We start from the raw sequence: 17,995 nt of genomic DNA on the forward strand, positions 1-17,995 counted from the left end.
AGCTGTCCTAACGGTTTTGAATGGAGTGCTTGCTTGAATGCTTAAACTACTTAGCAGCGCTCCACAAGAAACTTTGTAAATGAACACGAACACCCCACCCCTCACCCCTCCCCCCCAAATGTTATTGAGGCTTGACCATAGATCTACTGTAATCTATACAGTAGTGGCCAAAAATATTGGTACCCTTGCACTTTTTTCAAATAACTCACAATTTTCTCTAAAAAGAAGTTGAAATTGACAAAAGTATTTGGTCTCCACAATTCTTTATTTCACTGTTAATAGTACAGACCTTTGTTTTTGATTCAGAACTTAATATATCCTTTGAAAGCAGAAATTTAAAAAATGGCATTGACAAAATTATTGACCACTCGACTTAATATTTGGTAGCACAGCTTTTGAACAAAATAACTGCAGTCAAGCACTTCCTATAGCCATGAATGAGCTTCCTACACCTCTCTACTGGCAGTTTGGCCCACCCTTCTTGTGCAAACTGCTCCAGTTCTCCCAGATTTGAAGGGTGCCTTCTCCCAACTGCTGTTTTCAGATCTCCCCACAGGTGTTCAATGGGATTTAGATCTGGACTCTTTGCTGGCCACTTCAGAACAGTCCAGCGTTTTGTCTTGAACCATTCCTGGGTGTTTTTGCAGTGTGTTTGGGGTCATTGTCCTACTGCAAGACCCATGACCTTCGATGGAGACCCAGCTTTCTGACACTGGGTTGAACATTGCACTCCAAAATGCCTTGGTAATCTCCTGATTTCAAGATGCCGTGCACGCATTCAAGGCACACAGTGCCAGAGGCAGCACAGCAACCCCAAAACATCACTGAACCTCCTCCATGTTTGACTGTAGGGAAGGTGTTCTTTTCTTTGAAGGCTTCATTTTGTTTTCTGTAAACATAGAGATGATGTTTTTTTGTTTGTTTGTTTTTTAACCAAAAAGCTCAAATTTGGTCTCATCTGTCCACAGGACATTCTCTCAGAAGGATTTTGACTTGTTCAGGTGTGTTTTGGCAAACTCCAGTTGGGCTTTCTTATGTCTTTCTTTGAGCAGTGGGGTCCTCCTGGGTCTCCTACCATAGAACCCCCTTTCATTGAGTTGGTGATGGATGGTGCGAGTTGAAACTGTCGTACCTTGTGTCTGAAGGTCAGCTTGAATGTGTGGCAGTTGATCTAGGTGCTTTCTCCACCATTCGAACAATCCTTCATTGCAATCGTCGATCAAGTTTTCTCTTGCAGCCACGTCCAGGGAGGTTGGCTACAGTGTCATGGGCCTTAAACTTCCTGATAACATTGTACACAGTGGACACAGGAACATCAAGGTCTTGGACATACTGAGTAGAGGAATCGGAGACATACTGAGTGGAACGCTTGTGTTAGACTACGATATCCGGAGCTGCCACAGAAACCCCAATGGAGAGATTCGTAATACAGTTTTACAATAGAGACATCAAGATTTGGTGGACCATACTGTGAAAGAGATCTTTGAACAAACATTGGCCCTTTACTCGAGTTAACGAAAACGGTTGACATCTGGTCCAGCCAAGTGAAGCAGCATGTAGCCTGTTAAGTGTTAAGTGATGTACAATGTCGCTAACATTTAAAATCATGCCTAGCAATACAGCAACCACAGGAAGTCCACAGACTTTTCAAGTGCAGATTTAGAGGAGGAGGTGTGGAAGAACTAAGAGGCAGAAAGTACCCAAAGCAATAATAGCTGTAACAGCAGGTTGAGGGGAGGGTTGGAATGGTGCTCATAAGTGTCTTTATTTATCATTTCGTTCTTTCAAAGTAAAAATTTTTTTTTTGCTTTGCAGATTGAACGGCTTGCATCAGCAGACGTGTTGCAGCACAACAAGCAACTCCAGTTTGAGAGAGGTCGGAAAGTTGCCGTGTGTGCTCATGTGAATATTCTACCTGTTAATATAGCAATGCACATAAGCTTAGAAAAGCTTTCTACTATCTTAACAACTGTTTTTATGCCACAGCTTGAATACTAATTCCTAACTTAGCCCTAACTTTGCTCGAGTGAATGGATTTAAAATTTAATTTTATATCCATGTTTTTGTCCGAGGTATGAAATAACCACTTGGTATGTCATTCAATCTGTTTTGTCCCCCACTGCCCCCAAACCCCATTTCCTTTAACAATTTGTTTTATTTTGCATATTTTGTTCCCATTTTGATCTTTTATTTTGTACGAGCACATTGCCTGTCGTGTGATTGCGACACACACACTCACAGTCACACTCACACACTCACACACACACACCGTTACTGTGAGTATACTTAAACATACAATTCTGACAACTCCTCAACAAAAATGCCTACCCTTCCTCCTCCCAACTCTGTCCCAAATTTACTCTAAACCCCCCAACCTCAAAGCCTCAACCTCACGCTTCCAAAAGTGTCCCATTTTAGTACCCTCCTCCTGCTGATAGAAGCAAACAGGCATTCCCATGTCGAAACAGTGGAATATTTAACCCTTTCCACTTTCCTATCAAGCTATCGTGGACTTCAGAGAAACCCATCACAGTCACCTGTTCAACTCACAATTTTAAGAGAAAATAGTCGGAAATAATAGCAAACCTGCATAACTTCTGCAGTAAAAGCGGTGCTTGAGAGAAAGGGTTCTAAAGAGTAATTATAATGGGTAATTATAAATGGTTCTAAATGGTAAAATATAGAAATTGTGGGTAGCCAGGTGAACTGTTCAACCAATTTGTGGAACCTGCACGCACAGACAGCTCCTTTTATATATAGATAAAGGAGCTTTGTGAGAGAGTGCAATTGAAAATTATTGATTATGATTGATATAAGTAATGGAGGAGAGTATTTTTTAGATCGAGTGATCACCAAATGCAAGAAATGGAGTGTGGGTGAAAATAAAACTTATTTTTAGATGTTAAGTTGTTGGGATATGTATGTTGTTGAGGCTTCAAATGAGCAAGAGTGAGAGACATGATTTGTGCAAATATAAAACAGAGATGTCAAACCAGGTAAACACATGTAGTTTATCTACTCGTAGGATCGATTAAAATTCAGAAAGAGCTGAATGGCCACTATATATACCAAACCTCATTAACAGAGAGGATAAACTGTTGATCATGGTCATCAGAGAGTGGCAGACCAAACCCCAACTCCGAAGAGGAAAGTTAGCTCTCTTCACACCCGTCCTTTGGATTGGTGTTAGTTTTAACTCTGGCGTGCAGACGAAGGGTTTTTTGTGTATACTTAGTCAAGGTTCATGGAAGTGGTAGAACACATAACGGATCAGGAAGCAACATAACAAAAGTAACAACAGCAAGAGAAGGGAGAAAATAGATGGAGACGGACAAATAATTGATGTCAGTAATGATGAGGGGTAGGGGAAAACACAAGGGGTGGACAAGATGGATACAGAAAGAAAATTTTGGGAGAGGTTGGGGTGATTTAATGGGTGTTTGAGGACGATTTGAGTTGCTCTAAAGAGTGACCAGTGGAAGAGAATACGTGTTTGAATGTTAAGTTAAGTGAAACAAAATTAAAAGCTCAAGAGTTGATGTCTTTGGTATTCACAAATGACATTACAGGATGTGTTTTTTTTGTTTTGTTTGTTTTTTATTCGTTATGTAATTTCTTTGAACATGTACTTATATTCCTGCCACATTATCTTGCAAACACGTGCTGATTCCAAAAGTATTACATTTGCAAACTGTATGGCAACATACAAGCATTTCAATGTACTTGAGCAGAGGTTGGCCTTGGTGCGACTGGGTGTTGATCAATAATGACAGGTTGATTAACTTCTATAGTGTCAAACAATGACATTGCACAGATAATTTCCCTGCAAAGCAGACTACTTTCCAAAATGGATCTTAACTTCCTTGGAGCAGTATTATGGTATAGGCCGGTGTATCTTTGTGCTTTAATGGTTTATTGATAAGCAGCTTTTGTGTGCGCATGCAGAGGTACATCAGGATCCTGAGCGGACATGGTGCCCAGTGCCAACATGCCAGTTAGTGTGTCCAGTTCCTAAAGAAGGCTCGTCAAAGCCACTGCGAGTTACTTGTCCGGCCTGCCAGCATCATTTTTGTTCACATTGTCGTTCAGAGTGGGACATCAGACACAGCTGCTCCTTAAATGGGTTCGTGAGTTCCCTGACATGCCTTTTAAACCATTGAAAAAATATATAACCTTATATTTTGAGGCAAGCTGAACTTAAATTTCTGCTTCCGGTTTTGCCGGCGAGGTTGTGTGTTTTTCCAAGCTCTCCACGCTACCAAAGTTAAGAATTTTTGTCATTTGTATTTTTGTCAAAACCGTATTTTTATTTTACGGTGTGAGTGCCTACTGTGTGTTTCTAGTTAGATATCGGTGTAAATCATGCATACCTGTGTATAATCGTCGGTTGGTTCCTGCCGCGTTTTTCAGGCCTGGTTTTCCAGGCCTCGAGGCTTTGTTGTCCCCTCTCGGCGGTCGTTTGTGGTCCATTTACTTTCATCGCTCACTGTTTTTTCCAGTCTTTTTTCACCCCATACTTCCCCGAACATCTTACCCTTTGTTTAAAGTTAATTAAAAATAAATAAAAAACTCAAAAAAAAAAATCTAATTTCCTTCTCTCCCCGTGTTCGTTCATTCTTCGACCACGTGTTTCCCCCCACCTGTTTTTTTTCTCTCCTTCCTTCATAACTCGATCCTCTCCAGCCGACACCATTCCAATTCCGGTTCTCACCATACTTCAACTTTATCCTTCTTCCTCTGATCCACTTTCACCTAACCTTCAAAAAGACATATTTACAAAAAATTTAAAAAGTAGGCCTCTCCTCCCGTACTAACACATTTGCTTATACACCTCCCTGTTCCTTCGCTCTCTGCTCTCCTGGCTGTCAATCTCCTACTCTTCTGTTCCTGCTTCTGAACCTGTGCTGGAATATTCTGAACCTGTGCTTCTCAACCTTCATGCTTTAGGGGTCGCCAGTTTAGGAGTCGTGCAGCCCCCGAATCCGTTCGGAGGTAGTCGAGGTCACCAGTTGAGGAGTCGTGGACGGCGAGAGAACGAGGTCATTTGGTTGAGTTCAAAGCATGTTTATTCGTACAGAACCCGGCACACTCTGTAAAGCCCGTTTATCGGGCAGCAATATATATACACATCATGCCGGAGCGTTTGCCCGGGACAGGCGAGAGCGGGTGTGCCCGGGCGTCCTGGGCGAGCCCTGGAAAGGCGAGTCTGGACATGCCCGGGCATCCTGGGCGAGCCCTGGAAAGGCGAGAGCGGGCATGCCCGGGCGTCCTAGGCGAGCCCTGGAAAGGCGAGGCTGGGCGAGTCTGGACATGCCCGGGCGTCCTGGGCGAGCCCTGGAAAGGCGAGAGCGGGCATGCCCGGGTGTCCTGGGCGAGCCCTGGAACGGCGAGTCTGGGCATGCCCGGGAAAGACGAGACCGGGCGTGCCCGGGTGGCTCGGGCGAGCCTGGGAACGGCGAGTCCGGGCATGCCCGGGAGAGGCGCGTCTGGGCCTGTCCGGGCGGCCTGGACGAGCCCGGCCTGGTGATCGCTCCCTGGCTGCGTTCTCGGTAGGTGCAAGGCGATTGTGTATACCCAGCGGTAACCGCTACAATGCCCTCATTGAGGGAATTTCCCCAGATAGTTTTCATGGTTTAGTTTTAAAATGTTTAAATTTTCCCCTGAAGTGTTGTATTCCGTTGTATATTATAACACACTTTTCTTCTTCTTCTTCTTTAAAAGGTTGTTTTCGATTTGCTCACCAAATCTCTTCATTTCAAATAAAAATTCAATCTAGTACAGTTCTTCCTTCCTACATTCCCTAAACTCACCTGCATTCCACCCCTCCTCCGTTTTCAAAACGGATCTCTGACTTGAAAATCATAAGAAACTCATTTTGCAATAAATGTTCCTTCCGAGGTCGCAAATTGAGTACCAGCTTGCTGGGATGAATGATCCCGGTGTGTACCCCGGTTTAGAATAGGTGCACTGTATCCCTGCGCATCATAAGAGGCGACCAAGGGTTGGCGTCAGGAAGGGCATCCGGCCATAAAAACTGCCTCAAACAGGGAACCATGATTGTCATGGGGCCCGCAAGGCTAACCCCTGCTCTAGCGGGGAAAATGGCCTTAAAACGATCATTCATTCATTCATCCAACACTTTCTAAAATCCAAACTCATCCTTCCCCTCCTAAACTCCCCGCTCACCCATCCCTTTCAAATCTCCCCCCTTGCTCCTCCCCTCCTAAACTCCCCCCTCACCCCTCCCCTCCCAAACTCCCCCCTCACTCCTCCCCTCCTAAATTCCCCCCTAACCCCTCCATTTCAAAACTCCCTCTTGCCCCCTCCCCTTCAAATCTCCCCACCCTCCTTTTTTCTCCAATTCTCCCCTCTCACCCTTCCTCAAAGCGTCCTCCCGCTTGTCCTTCCAACTCTTACCTCAATCTCCTCCAACCTTATTAATCGCTCTGTTCCCCCCCCCCACCCCTCAAACAACACCTCACTGTGCCTCATCCATCCAATCACCATCAAACCTTTTGTCCTCCTCATCCTTCCCTTTCTTCTAGCTCTTCTGAAATCTCTGACACACTATCAACAGATCTCCCTACCTCCTCCTCCTCTTCTTCATCTTACCCTACTCCTCCACTCCCCTGTCCCCTGTCCTGTATCCGATGCTCCCCCTTCCTCTTCCTTAATAGTATGGACCTGAAACATCCCTGGCCTTTGCTCAAACCTGATTGACCTCTCCATACAGGTTGCTTCTGACAAACCAGACTTGATTTGCTTAACAGAAACTTTCTTTCTTCAAGATGTCTCTGATTCCTTAATATCTCTCCCTGGTTACTCCCTCCTCCGGTATGATAGACCTGAGTCTCGGCCTGGAGGTGGGGTTGCTATCTTTATCAAAAACTCTCTTCCTCACTCTTGCTGCACTGTCCTCTCTCCACCTCACCCCCAGGAGTACCTCTGGCTATTGCTTCCCCTTCACTCCCACCTTTTGTTCATATGTGTGTTGTACCGTCCACCAAACAGTGATGACTCCATCTACATCTCGCTGTCTGATATGGACCAACTTCTATCTACTCATCCCAACTCTCTCTTCCTCATATGTGGTGATTTCAATTGTCACCATGCCAGTTGGCTGGGTGTGGGTGTGAAGAAGCGGCTCTTCGTTTGCAAAAGAAGTCCACAAATAGCCTGAAATGACGCAGCTTTATTAAAAACCAACTTATACAGATCCGGAAGAAGACAGACATCTACAGCAAGAACCAGCTTCATGCCACGTCCAGCCTTCCTGAAGCACATTGATTCGCAGTCCGTATAAATAGGGACAAGTTTATCAGAAAATCTCCGAGAGAACAAAGCGACTGGCGAGAGTCCCTCACCGTCATCCCTAGCCCCCACCGTCATCCGTCCCTTATCTGGACCAGATGTTTCTCTGGGCTCCGAGGAGACAGAAAATATAACTCATTAAGGGAGGGTGCATTCTTTGGCTTCGATAAGGCCATAAAATATATGGGTTTGTTCAAATGAGTAATTCAAAGCATGTTTATACAGAGTCAAGCGTCGCTGTGATTAATACAAAATATATATGGTTTTAACGATAGGTTTATGTCTGCAATCTAATCATTCTACTAGCGTTACACAAAATCACGCGCATGTGAGCGTGATTTTACGACCGGCCTTATCTAGCCTCGAAAAAGCACACGTATACAATTGTCCAGCACGACCCAAGCGAGCCTTTCCTCATTTAAACTAAAACGAAGCAAAAACCTTTTATTAGCTTTATGAAAATAGTATATAAGCAACATTAAAATCATAACATATTATTCAAGACGTCTTATACAGAATTCTTAGCAATAACGAATCTACGACTTGACATTGGTACCTCTCTCACCAGCCATGGCACCTCAGCAAAGTACTTCTGTGACTCAGTGGGACTGACACAATCTATCTATTTCCCGACCCGGATATCAGTCAACGGAGCATCTTCTCTTCTAGACTTGGTTATGACAAACTTCCCTGCAAATGTCTGCTGCTCTTCTTCTGCTCCAATCAGTTCATCTGACCATATGCTTGTTAAAGTGGACATCTCTCTGGCCATTCTCAGAGAACATCCTCAGTGCCGACGAGTCTGGAATTTCACTCAGGCTGTCTGGCATGGTCTTCAAGCAGCCATCAATCATCTGCACTGGTCTCCCATCTCTACTGCCTCTGACATCTACTCCTCCTGGGAATTCTTCCAAAGTAAACTGCTCTCTCTCATGCACAGATTTATCCCATCTCGTCTTTAGTTGTTATACCCTTCCTCCCGGCTCTGGTACACGGAATCTTATGGTGAGGCAGTTGCCCTGAAGCAACTTGCCTTCGCCTCCTGGAAGGCAAATCCAACGGAAGGCAATCTCATTTCCTTTCACAAAGCTCGGAACAAGTGTGTGTCCACCCTCAGGAGATTCAGGAAACAATATTTCTCTACTCTCAAGAGTGAACTCTCAAACCTGTCTCCCTCTTCCAAATCCTGGTGGCATCTTGTCAAATCTGTTTCTGGTGTTTGTTCCCCCTCCGTCCCCTCCCTTACCTCAAACGGCTACACAGCTGACTCCGCACGTGAAAAAGCTGAATGCCTCAACTCTGTGTTTGCCTCAAAATCTTGTGTCTCAAACCCATCTCTCTCTGTACCCACCGTACCCAGTCGTACCCAGCTGCTCATGGACTATGTCTGTGTGCTTCTCTCCTGACAAGGTGGCGAAGTTTCTGTCAATCCTCGACTCTGATTCTGCAACTGGACCAGACGGCATCAGCCGGTCCTAAAATCCTGTTCTTCCGGTCTTTCACACCCTCTCTCTGTTCTCTTCACCCTCTCTTTTGCTCAAGGTCATCTGTCATCAGCTTTGAAATCAGCCAACATTACCGCTTTACACAAAAAAGATGCAAAAACAGATCCTTGCAACTACAGACCAATCAGCCTGCTCCCAATTATCAGCAAAGTCATGGAATCCATCATTGCTTCGGATATCAAGTCCTTCCTCTTCTCCAATGGCTTGATCTCTGATCATCAATTTGGATTCAGACCAGGTTACTCTACTCTGGACATGCTGCTTCTGCTGTCTCAACAATGGATGGAGATCCTCAATGTCAAACAGGAAATTAGAGCTGTCTCCCTTGACATATCACGTGCCTTCGATACGGTCTGGCACCTCGCTCTGATCACCAAACTCTCCTCCTATGGTATCCATGGAAATCTCCACACATGGCTAGCGGACTTCCTCTTTGGTCGTAGTCAACGTGTGGCCCTGAATTGATTTCTCTCATCTCCCCTTCCTGTTCAGGTTGGAGTTCCCCATGGCAGTGTTCTGGGCCCTGTGCTTTTTCTGGTCTCCATCAATGATATCTCCGACTCTCTGGAAAATCCTCTCTATCTCTTTGCTGATGACTCCACTCTCTGCCGCTCCATTCCTCATCCCTCAGATCGGCAGGCAGCAGCCTCTTCACTCTTTGCAGACCTTGGCAAAATCACAGACTGGTCAAACAAGTGGAACATGTCTTTCAATCCTGACAAATCTCACAATCTTACGATGTCTCTCCGAAAAGACCGACTGGAAAACCCTCCCATCTACTTTCTCAACAATCCTCTCCAAGAAGTTCTGTCGCTCAAGCTCTTGGGTCTCACAATCTGCCATGATCTTTCCTGGGAAAACCAAATTTCCGATCTGGCCTCCAAAGCCAGTTGACGACTGGGCATCCTCCGTCGTGCGAAGTCCTTCCTTAGCACACCTGAGCTCCTCACCACATACAAGGCTTTCATCCGCAGCTCAATGGAATACTGCTCTCCCCTCTGGGCTGGTGCTCCTGCCTCACACCTAGCTCAGCTTCACGCTGTTGAAACGAAAGCTTTCAGAATCATTGGAATCTCCCGCGATGAAGCTAACTCTGAGGGACTTTCACTCACTCACCGCAGGCAGGTTGGTGGTCTTTCTGTCTTCTACCGACTCCTCTCTGTCCTAGCCTCCCCCCCCCCCCCCCCCCCCAGCCCTGTCTGTGCTCTGTCCCCCAAATACTCCTACAGGTCGCACAAGATCTGCCAGCAACCGTCTTCTGGTGAAACTGCCAAAATCAAGACTCTCTGCTCCCCTTCACTTTAAATCCTCTTTTCTCCCGCCTCTGGAACAAACTCCCTCACTCTCTTCAATCCCACTCCTCCCTCCAGGTCTTTAAAACAGGTGTTCACCACCATCTCTTATCTTCCCCCATCGAAAATGTTGATCTTTTCTACCTCCGTTAATTCACCCCAGATCCACTTTTCTGAAATACCGACTTCTTTCCTGGAAGTCCTAACTGTGTCCATGTCTTTTTTTATATTTATTATTACCTCTCCCACCCTCCTTCGCATACCTCCTCCCCCCAATCCCTCTCCCTCCCACAGATCTCCCGATGTCCCTGCTCTCAAATGTTGTACTTGTTTTATTTCTCCCCCTCTCTCCCCATCTTGTCTCCCGCTCCCTTTATTATGTCTTTTGTGCCGTTTGTTTGTTTTTTGTCATTAGTGTTAGCTCTTACACGAGCCTCAATCTTGTATACAAAAAACAAAACATTGCATTTTGTGATTTAAAGGATTGCAATAATTTTGCATCAGACATATTCAAGTGAGTTTGAGGAAAGCAGGTGACATCATATGAAAACATTGTTTTTGCAGGTGGTGCTGTGGGAATAGGAAAAATTTAAATACATGTGCAGGATAAACTTGTATTGAACCAGGCAGTTTCACAAACGTGAGAACAGATGGGCAGAAAAGGTGGGCAGAAAGCCTGTTTTTGAAGTTTAACTGGGAGAGTGTTACTGAAATAATGAGTGCGTCGTGAAGAACTGGTTAGGAGGGTTAGTTTGATGATCCTTCCAGAGCAACAGTGTGAGACTATGAGTTTTGCCAGAGTTAGCATGCATGTTCCATTTATCACAGCAGCAGCAAATGAATTCCAGGTCAGCAAAGAATGATGCAGCCTGATGGGTTTACCTGCAAAATGTGAAGTCTCCTGCAAAAATGAAAAGAGGGTTTATCGAATATCGGAGAGGTTGCTTTTATAGATTAAAAACAAGAGTGGGTCCATGTCACGCACTGCCTTGGCACACACCAGCCTCTCCTGAGACAACAGAGGAGAGGGTTCTATTGACAGCCATGCCTTGACTGTGCTGGGAAGTCCGCAAAGTAGGAAGGTAGCCTTGTACGCCACAGGCAGCTCAGGTGTTGATGCCTTCTTGAATATCAGAGCTATGGAGGATGGTCCTGACCTCGAGTTTGTGATTTAGAATCATTTTTGATGGAGAAGCAGCAGTAACCACTAGGTTAATGACTGAGAAGGAATTCAACCTGTGAATACACACACACACACGCACACGCACACGCACACGCACACACACGTACACACACACACGTACACACACATACGTACACACACACACGTACACACACACACGTACACCTACACACGTACACCTACACACGTACACCTACACACGTACACCTACACACGTACACCTACACACGTACACCTACACACGTACACCTACACACGTACACACACACATACACACATGCACTCCTACACTCACACACACACACACAAGTAATCTGAGCTGCTGCCTTTTTCTTCTCAGGATTCGCATAATTAAGGTAGGAATGACAACTGAATGAATGACGAGCACAGGAGGCTACACGGGAAGCTGTCTTTAACTCTGAGTCAGCCCTATACTTTCACTATGAGGCAATCTGTAGTTTAGCTGTTCTTTGGCTCTGAATTTGTCTGGATCATGCATGCACATAGATTGTTATTTGTGAGATGATTATTTTAGTCTGTCTGACTGCCTGGCAGTCAAAGAACATTGATAAATCATTCCAAACAGGAAACTTACTGTTTTAAGGACCTGGGGTTATGCAAGGCAGGGGCATCCATGTCCCGGAGGTAACAGAAGACACCCGCATACCCAGGATAGTAAAAGGAAATTAAACAATTTTAAATATTACTTATTTAAAATTTAAAAAAAGTTTTATTGTTTTTGTTTAGAAGTTTTCATTAATAAAATGGAGAGGGGGAATGGGTTAGTTTGATGGAGTGATGGAGGATGGAGTGATGAGAAGAGCAAGATCAATGAGTGAGAGGATTCCCTTCCCCTCTCCTCCAACAAAAAACGAGACTTCAACCTTTTTTTGTGAAGTTTTGATTTTACAAAGGCGGGATGATATAATTAATTTTGATTGGAGGCCTGCCAAGGCTTCGACACACAAACTCGAAGTCAATACAATAGGACCGTTTAAGTGTGGATAAGTAGACAATTGAACACGTTAGCAATACAGGAAGAAATAACAACAGTGAGACAAGGCATATCCTATCCTGTGAGGTAAACTCGCTTTTGGGGCCTAACTGAGCTGAGATACTATGTGCACATGCAAAGAAAATGCAACTGGAAGGACGGCCTTTTTTTCTTTTTTTTCTTTTTTTTTCTTTTTTTTTGGTATACAAGATCGAGGCTCGTGAAAGAGCTAACATTAATCACACAAAAAGTCAAACCGACACACAAAACACAAAAAATAAGGGGAGCGGCAGACAAGATGAGGAGAGGGAGAGAGGAGAGGGGGAAGAACACAAACACAACATTTGAGAGCAGGGACAATGGGAGAAATGTGGGAGGGGGAGGGCTTTGGGGGAGGTGGGAGAGGTATAAAACATATGAACACTGCAAGGACTTCCAGGAAAGAAGTTGGAATTAAAAAAAAAAAGAAAAAAAAAAGTGTATCTGGGGTGAATTAGCAGGGGTAGAAAAGATCAAGGTTTTGGATGGGGGAAGATGAGAGATGGTGGTGAACAGCTGTTTTAAGACCTGGAGGGAGGAGTGGGATTGAAGGTAGTGGGGGAGTTTGTTCCAGAGGTGGGAGAAAAGGGGAATGAAAGAGTGAAGGTGAGCAGAGAGTCTTGATTTTGGCAGTTTAACCATAAGAGGGTTGCAGGCAGATCTTGTGCGACCTGAAGGAATATTGGGGGGACAGAGCCCAGAGAGAGAGAGGGGAGCGGCCTTTATCTAACTTATCACCTTTATCCAATCCGGTGCACTCTTAATAACTTGTTTTCTCAGGTTGAGGTTCCCTTTTTCGTTTTAACAATGGATAATCAATTTTGGTTTTTGGATGTAATGCCTCGTTGGTGTGTTGGCCTAAATGACAGTTGCGGCATCTGGATGTTTATTGGTATATCGTTTTATTTTTGTTTTGCCCCCCAAATCTCATTTTTAAAGGAGAAATATTTCAAATTGAATTTGCCAATGAGTGCGGAGTTTTTATCATATGACTGATTATGTTAAGCTTTCCTTCAGAGCCATGACATTAGGGTGGTTTTACAGGATTGTACTGTGGGATGACGAGGATGATTCCATAAAACGATGCCCGGCATGCAAGATCCTTATTGAGCGAAATGATGGCTGTGCTCAGATGATGTGCAGCCGATGCCGTCATGCATTCTGCTGGTACTGCCTTCAATCCCTCGATGTGAGTGCCTCATGGTAGCTCGTTCTGACAACGATGTCCTTTGAAAGTCACTGATCGTCTTTAAGCCAATGTTCCATGTAGCTTTGTCGTTTCCCTCAGAACATTTGATTGTTTGAATATCCTGTGATTCAGTATTGGGGTCATTTATACCTAAAATCAAACTTTGTTTGAAGAGCATTTCCAAATCAAAATTTCAAATGAAAGACTGGCATTTCTTCTTGATAGATGTCATTTACAGATCAAATAATTTCTGAGATTGGGCATTTCATTACTTGAATACTCCAATTTTTGGGCTGGGGTGAGGGAGGAGGGGTGGGAATATTTTGAGAGTATTTGCTCTTTTGGGGGACGAGGGAAGTCTAAATGAGGTTTTTTTTTTGTCTAACGTTCACACATAGTCATCAAAGCAAGGTAGCCCCGACCCAAAGGGGATGAATATCTGACCCAGAAAAGGTTAAGCCTGATATCATCTGGAACATTGATGAATAATTATATTTAAAGTAAATAAAGTTGGGAAAAAAATTTTCAGAGTAAATTTTCATTGTTACCCTCGCCTGAGCAGAGGGTATTGCATTTGAGTCCATTCGTTTGTCTGTCTGTTTGACTGTTTGTGTGCACAGAATAAATATGATTTAATTTGCAAACGTTGGTTGGGGAACAACATACAGTCGCGTGAAAAAGTTAGTACACCCCATGTAAAGTTTTGACTTTTTCAACATATTTCAACATACAACTATTTGATCTTCATTTCAACAATATTGATCGATAATGGTGATATAATATAACAAATATCATGAAACATTAACATTTTGTAGTCAATTGTATAATTTAAATAAACATAAATGCAAATTTCACATGTGGAAAAAGTAAGTACACCCTTACATTTATCACTACTTCAAATACCTAAAATTAGAATCTGGTGCACCAGCTCAGGTGCAAATGATTAGAACATTGTTAGAGAGGATCTTGGAGGAACCTGTCTTATTTAAACCTCAGACATTTAGTTTGGTTTGCTCTTTGTTGTTGAAGTGTGCGGCGTCACCATGCTTCGATCAAAATAGCTCTCTGAGGCCTTCAGAAAGAAGGTTATAGATGCCTACGAGTCTAGGAAGGGATTTAAAAAGATCTCCAAACAATTTCAAATCAATCATTCGACTGTCCGGAAGATCATCGACAGGTGGAGAAGATTCCAAACAACTGCCAACTTGTTCAGGCCAGGCCGCCCCAGCAAGTTCAGTCCGAGAGCAGACGGCAAGATGCTGAAAGAAGTCTCTAAGAACCCCAGAATGTCATCACGGGACCTACAGGTAGCTCTTGCCACTGTTGATGTCAAAGTGCACGAGTCTACCATTAGAAAGAGGCCGCACAAATTTGATCTACATGGGAGGTGTGCCAGGAGGAAACCTTTGCTGTCCAGAAAGAACATCAGGGCAAGACTAAAGTTTGCCAATGAACACCAAGGCAAAGACCAGCACTTCTGAAAAATGTGCTCTGGACAGATGAGTCAAAGGTATGGCTATTTGGCCACAGTACCAGAAGACATGTTTGGCGAAAACCAAAGACAGCATTTGACCACAAGAACCTGATACCAACTGTAAAGCATGGTGGTGGAAATATTATGGTTTGGGGCAGCTTTGCTGCATCAGGGCCTGGGCAGCCCACCATCATATAATCCACTATGAATTCTTCATTGTACCAGAGGGTGCTTGAGGATAATGTGAGACCATCTGTCGGAAAGTTGAAGCTCAACCGAAGGTGGACCTTACAACATGACAATGACCCTAAACATACCAGTAAATCCACCAAGGAATGGCTGAAAAGAAAGAAATGGAGGGTTCTGGAATGGCCAAGTCAAAGCCCGGATCTAAATCTCATCGAGATGTTGTGGGGGGATTTGAAACGAGCTGTGCATGCAAGAAACTCCTCAAACATCGCACAGCTGAAAGAATTCTGCATGGAGGAGTGGGCAAAAATTTCTCCCAGTCGATGTCAGAGACTGGTAGACAGTTATAAGAAACGCCTACTTGAGGTTGCTTCTGCCAAAGGGGGCAAAACCACCTATTAGAGCCAAGGGTGGACTTACTTTTTCCACATGCGAAATTTGCACTTATATTTATTTAAATTATACAATGGACTACAAAATATAAATGTTTCATGATATTTGTTATATTATATCACCTTTATCTATCAATATTGTTGAAATAAAGATCAAATAGCTGTATGTTGAAATATGTTGAAAAAGTCAAAACTTTACATGGGGTGTACTTACTTTTTCACGTGACTGTATGTTAATGATGTCATAATTCGACAAGTACAAAACTTCATCTGGTTAAGATGAAATTTCTTGAGCGTCATCGAGGGATAAATTGGTGGAGAAAAAAAAACAATGATGACGTCATCGGTCATGTGGTTCGGCTGCCATATTTGTTTTAACACAAAAGCCATAAAAAAAACTAAAAACACGTCTTGGCGAGGGTCTGCAATCTCTGATTGCTTTCTTGTTTCTCTTCTTTCATTCAATTGTAACGTGATATATTAAATGGTTATTAAACTGGTGAAAAAGAAAAGAAAATGAAGTCACTCATTCCTCACTTTTTTCTCAGCTCATTTATTAACTCATTCACTCCCACATCTCAATCTTCTTTTCACCTGAAACTCTTATCTCACTTGTTTTTCTACTACTTACGACCTACCTCTTTGTCCAGATGAGACGTTAGGCTACTTGCTACGAGCTATCACCATTTATGTCTATCCTTAGCTACATTTTGTGCCTCCCACCACGATAGACCCATCTTGCCCAAATCAGCCACCACAGTCCGACACCAAGTTGTTTTTGGCATGCCTGGTCCATTTCAAAAGCCACCTTGGGGATTTGTTCAGGGAACATTCTAAGGACATGGCCAAGCCATCCGAGGTGGCGACGCTTGATTTCAAGAGCAATGCTGTGGCAGCTATTTATTTAAGCAAGTCTTTGTTTATCTTATTGGGCCAGAAGATGCAGCAGATTTTCCTCAGACATCCATTGTGGAAGGACTCTACCTTGCTCATGCCTGACTCGATTACTCGACAGCACTCCGAGCCACATTGAAGAACAGACTTGCCATTGCTGTTATAAAATCTTATCTTTATTTTCAGGCTGTACTGCTTCAACTTCCAAATAGAATGGAGTCCAGTGAATGCATTATGAGCTTTGCAGAGTCTTGCCTTGATGTTTTTCTTGGCTCCATTATTTTAGCTGACGAGGCTGCCAGTGTATGTAAAATTCTCTACAGTCTCTAGAGCTTCTCCATTTACTGTAATGGGTGCAGAAGGCATAGCATTGATGTTTACCACCTGGGTCTTGGTGGTACTAATGTGGAGACCTGTCCTTCTGACAAAGCTGACAAGCCTGAAATTTTTTTTTGTTTTTTTTCTTGCAGATGGGTATGCCTCGATGACAAAGCACCTAAATCATCACCAAAGCCTAGATTTTCATAGAATTTACTTATTAGAGTAACAATCTTCTGTGGAATTCCATAAAATCTCTGTATCTTCCACAGGCTTGCTTCATGTACACTATCGAATGCCTTCTTGAAGTCAATGAAGTTGATATAAAGAGGTGTATTCCAGTCTAGGCATTGTTCAGGGATGTTACGTAGTGCAAAGATTTGGGTGATGCACCCTCTTCCTGCTCTGAATCCTGCTTGCTCCTATCTCAGCTTTATGACAATAACCTCCTCAATCCTGCTGAGAAATATCCTGCAGAAGACCTGCTGGGGATTGAGAGTAGTGTTATTTCCCACCAGGTGTCACAAGTACCAAGATCACCTTTCTTGGGCAGCTTAAAATGAGGCCTTTAGTCCAGTCATCCGGCATAGCGTCCTTGGTCTAAACTGTTTTGAAGCTGTCATTGAGTACCCTTGTGGCAGTAGTGATGTCAGTTTTGTGCATTTCAGCATGGAGAAGCAATCGATGCCAGGGGCTTTTCTACTCTTCATGGCTTTGATGGAAACTTTGACTTCTTCAATTTAGCTTATTCAGCTAAATCCTCTACAAATCACCTCTTGTCTTTGCATGCACTCTTCTCCACTTCTTTCTCTTTGGCCTTGTAAGCTTGCTGGGCCTGTTCCTGGAGCCTAAGTGACTTGGTGCTCAATAGCTTGATGTTCAACTGCTTCCTTTCATCAATTTTTTTCCAGGTCCGTGATGTTAACCGTTCTTTGTATTTGTTCTTTCTAAAACTCATGACTTTCTGTGCTACTTCTTTGCATACCTCATTAATGGTATCCCATCTCTTTGTGACATATTAGTCTTCTTCCTCAGGGTAGCTAGTGCGGTAAAGTTTTCTCAATTATATGACAAAGTCTCTTTTGTTGTCTTGAGACTTAAGTTTGGCAATGTCTAGATGTTTTCTTCCTTGATTCTGTATGTCTACCTTTCGGAGCTTCAGCTTAATCCTTGCTGCATCTAGATAGTGCTCACCGCTAGCATCAGCACCACAAA

At 43.7% G+C, this 17,995-nt stretch overlaps 2 protein-coding genes across 6 annotated transcripts in view; one reads left to right on the forward strand and one right to left on the reverse strand.

Moving 5' to 3' along the window:
- The window catches only part of CDKAL1 (CDKAL1 threonylcarbamoyladenosine tRNA methylthiotransferase), a 612,415-nt gene that overhangs the window by 163,180 nt on the left and 431,240 nt on the right, over positions 1 to 17,995 (reverse strand). The gene's annotated exons all lie outside the window — the stretch shown is intronic.
- LOC137436897 (E3 ubiquitin-protein ligase RNF144A) overlaps positions 1 to 17,995 on the forward strand; it is a 40,733-nt gene that overhangs the window by 12,854 nt on the left and 9,884 nt on the right. For all 4 annotated transcript variants that reach the window (XM_078787086.1, XM_068131106.2, XM_078787087.1 and 1 more), the window contains 3 exons: positions 1,816 to 1,876; positions 3,946 to 4,123; positions 13,369 to 13,513. In XM_078787086.1, coding sequence (XP_078643212.1) covers positions 1,816 to 1,876; positions 3,946 to 4,123; positions 13,369 to 13,513 — 384 coding nt within the window. The remainder of the gene's footprint in view (positions 1 to 1,815; positions 1,877 to 3,945; positions 4,124 to 13,368; positions 13,514 to 17,995) is intronic.

Source organism: Myxine glutinosa, chromosome 11 (genome assembly GCF_964187855.1).
Source record: "Myxine glutinosa chromosome 11, kmMyxGlut1.1, whole genome shotgun sequence".
Classification (NCBI taxonomy): domain Eukaryota; kingdom Metazoa; phylum Chordata; class Myxini; order Myxiniformes; family Myxinidae; genus Myxine; species Myxine glutinosa.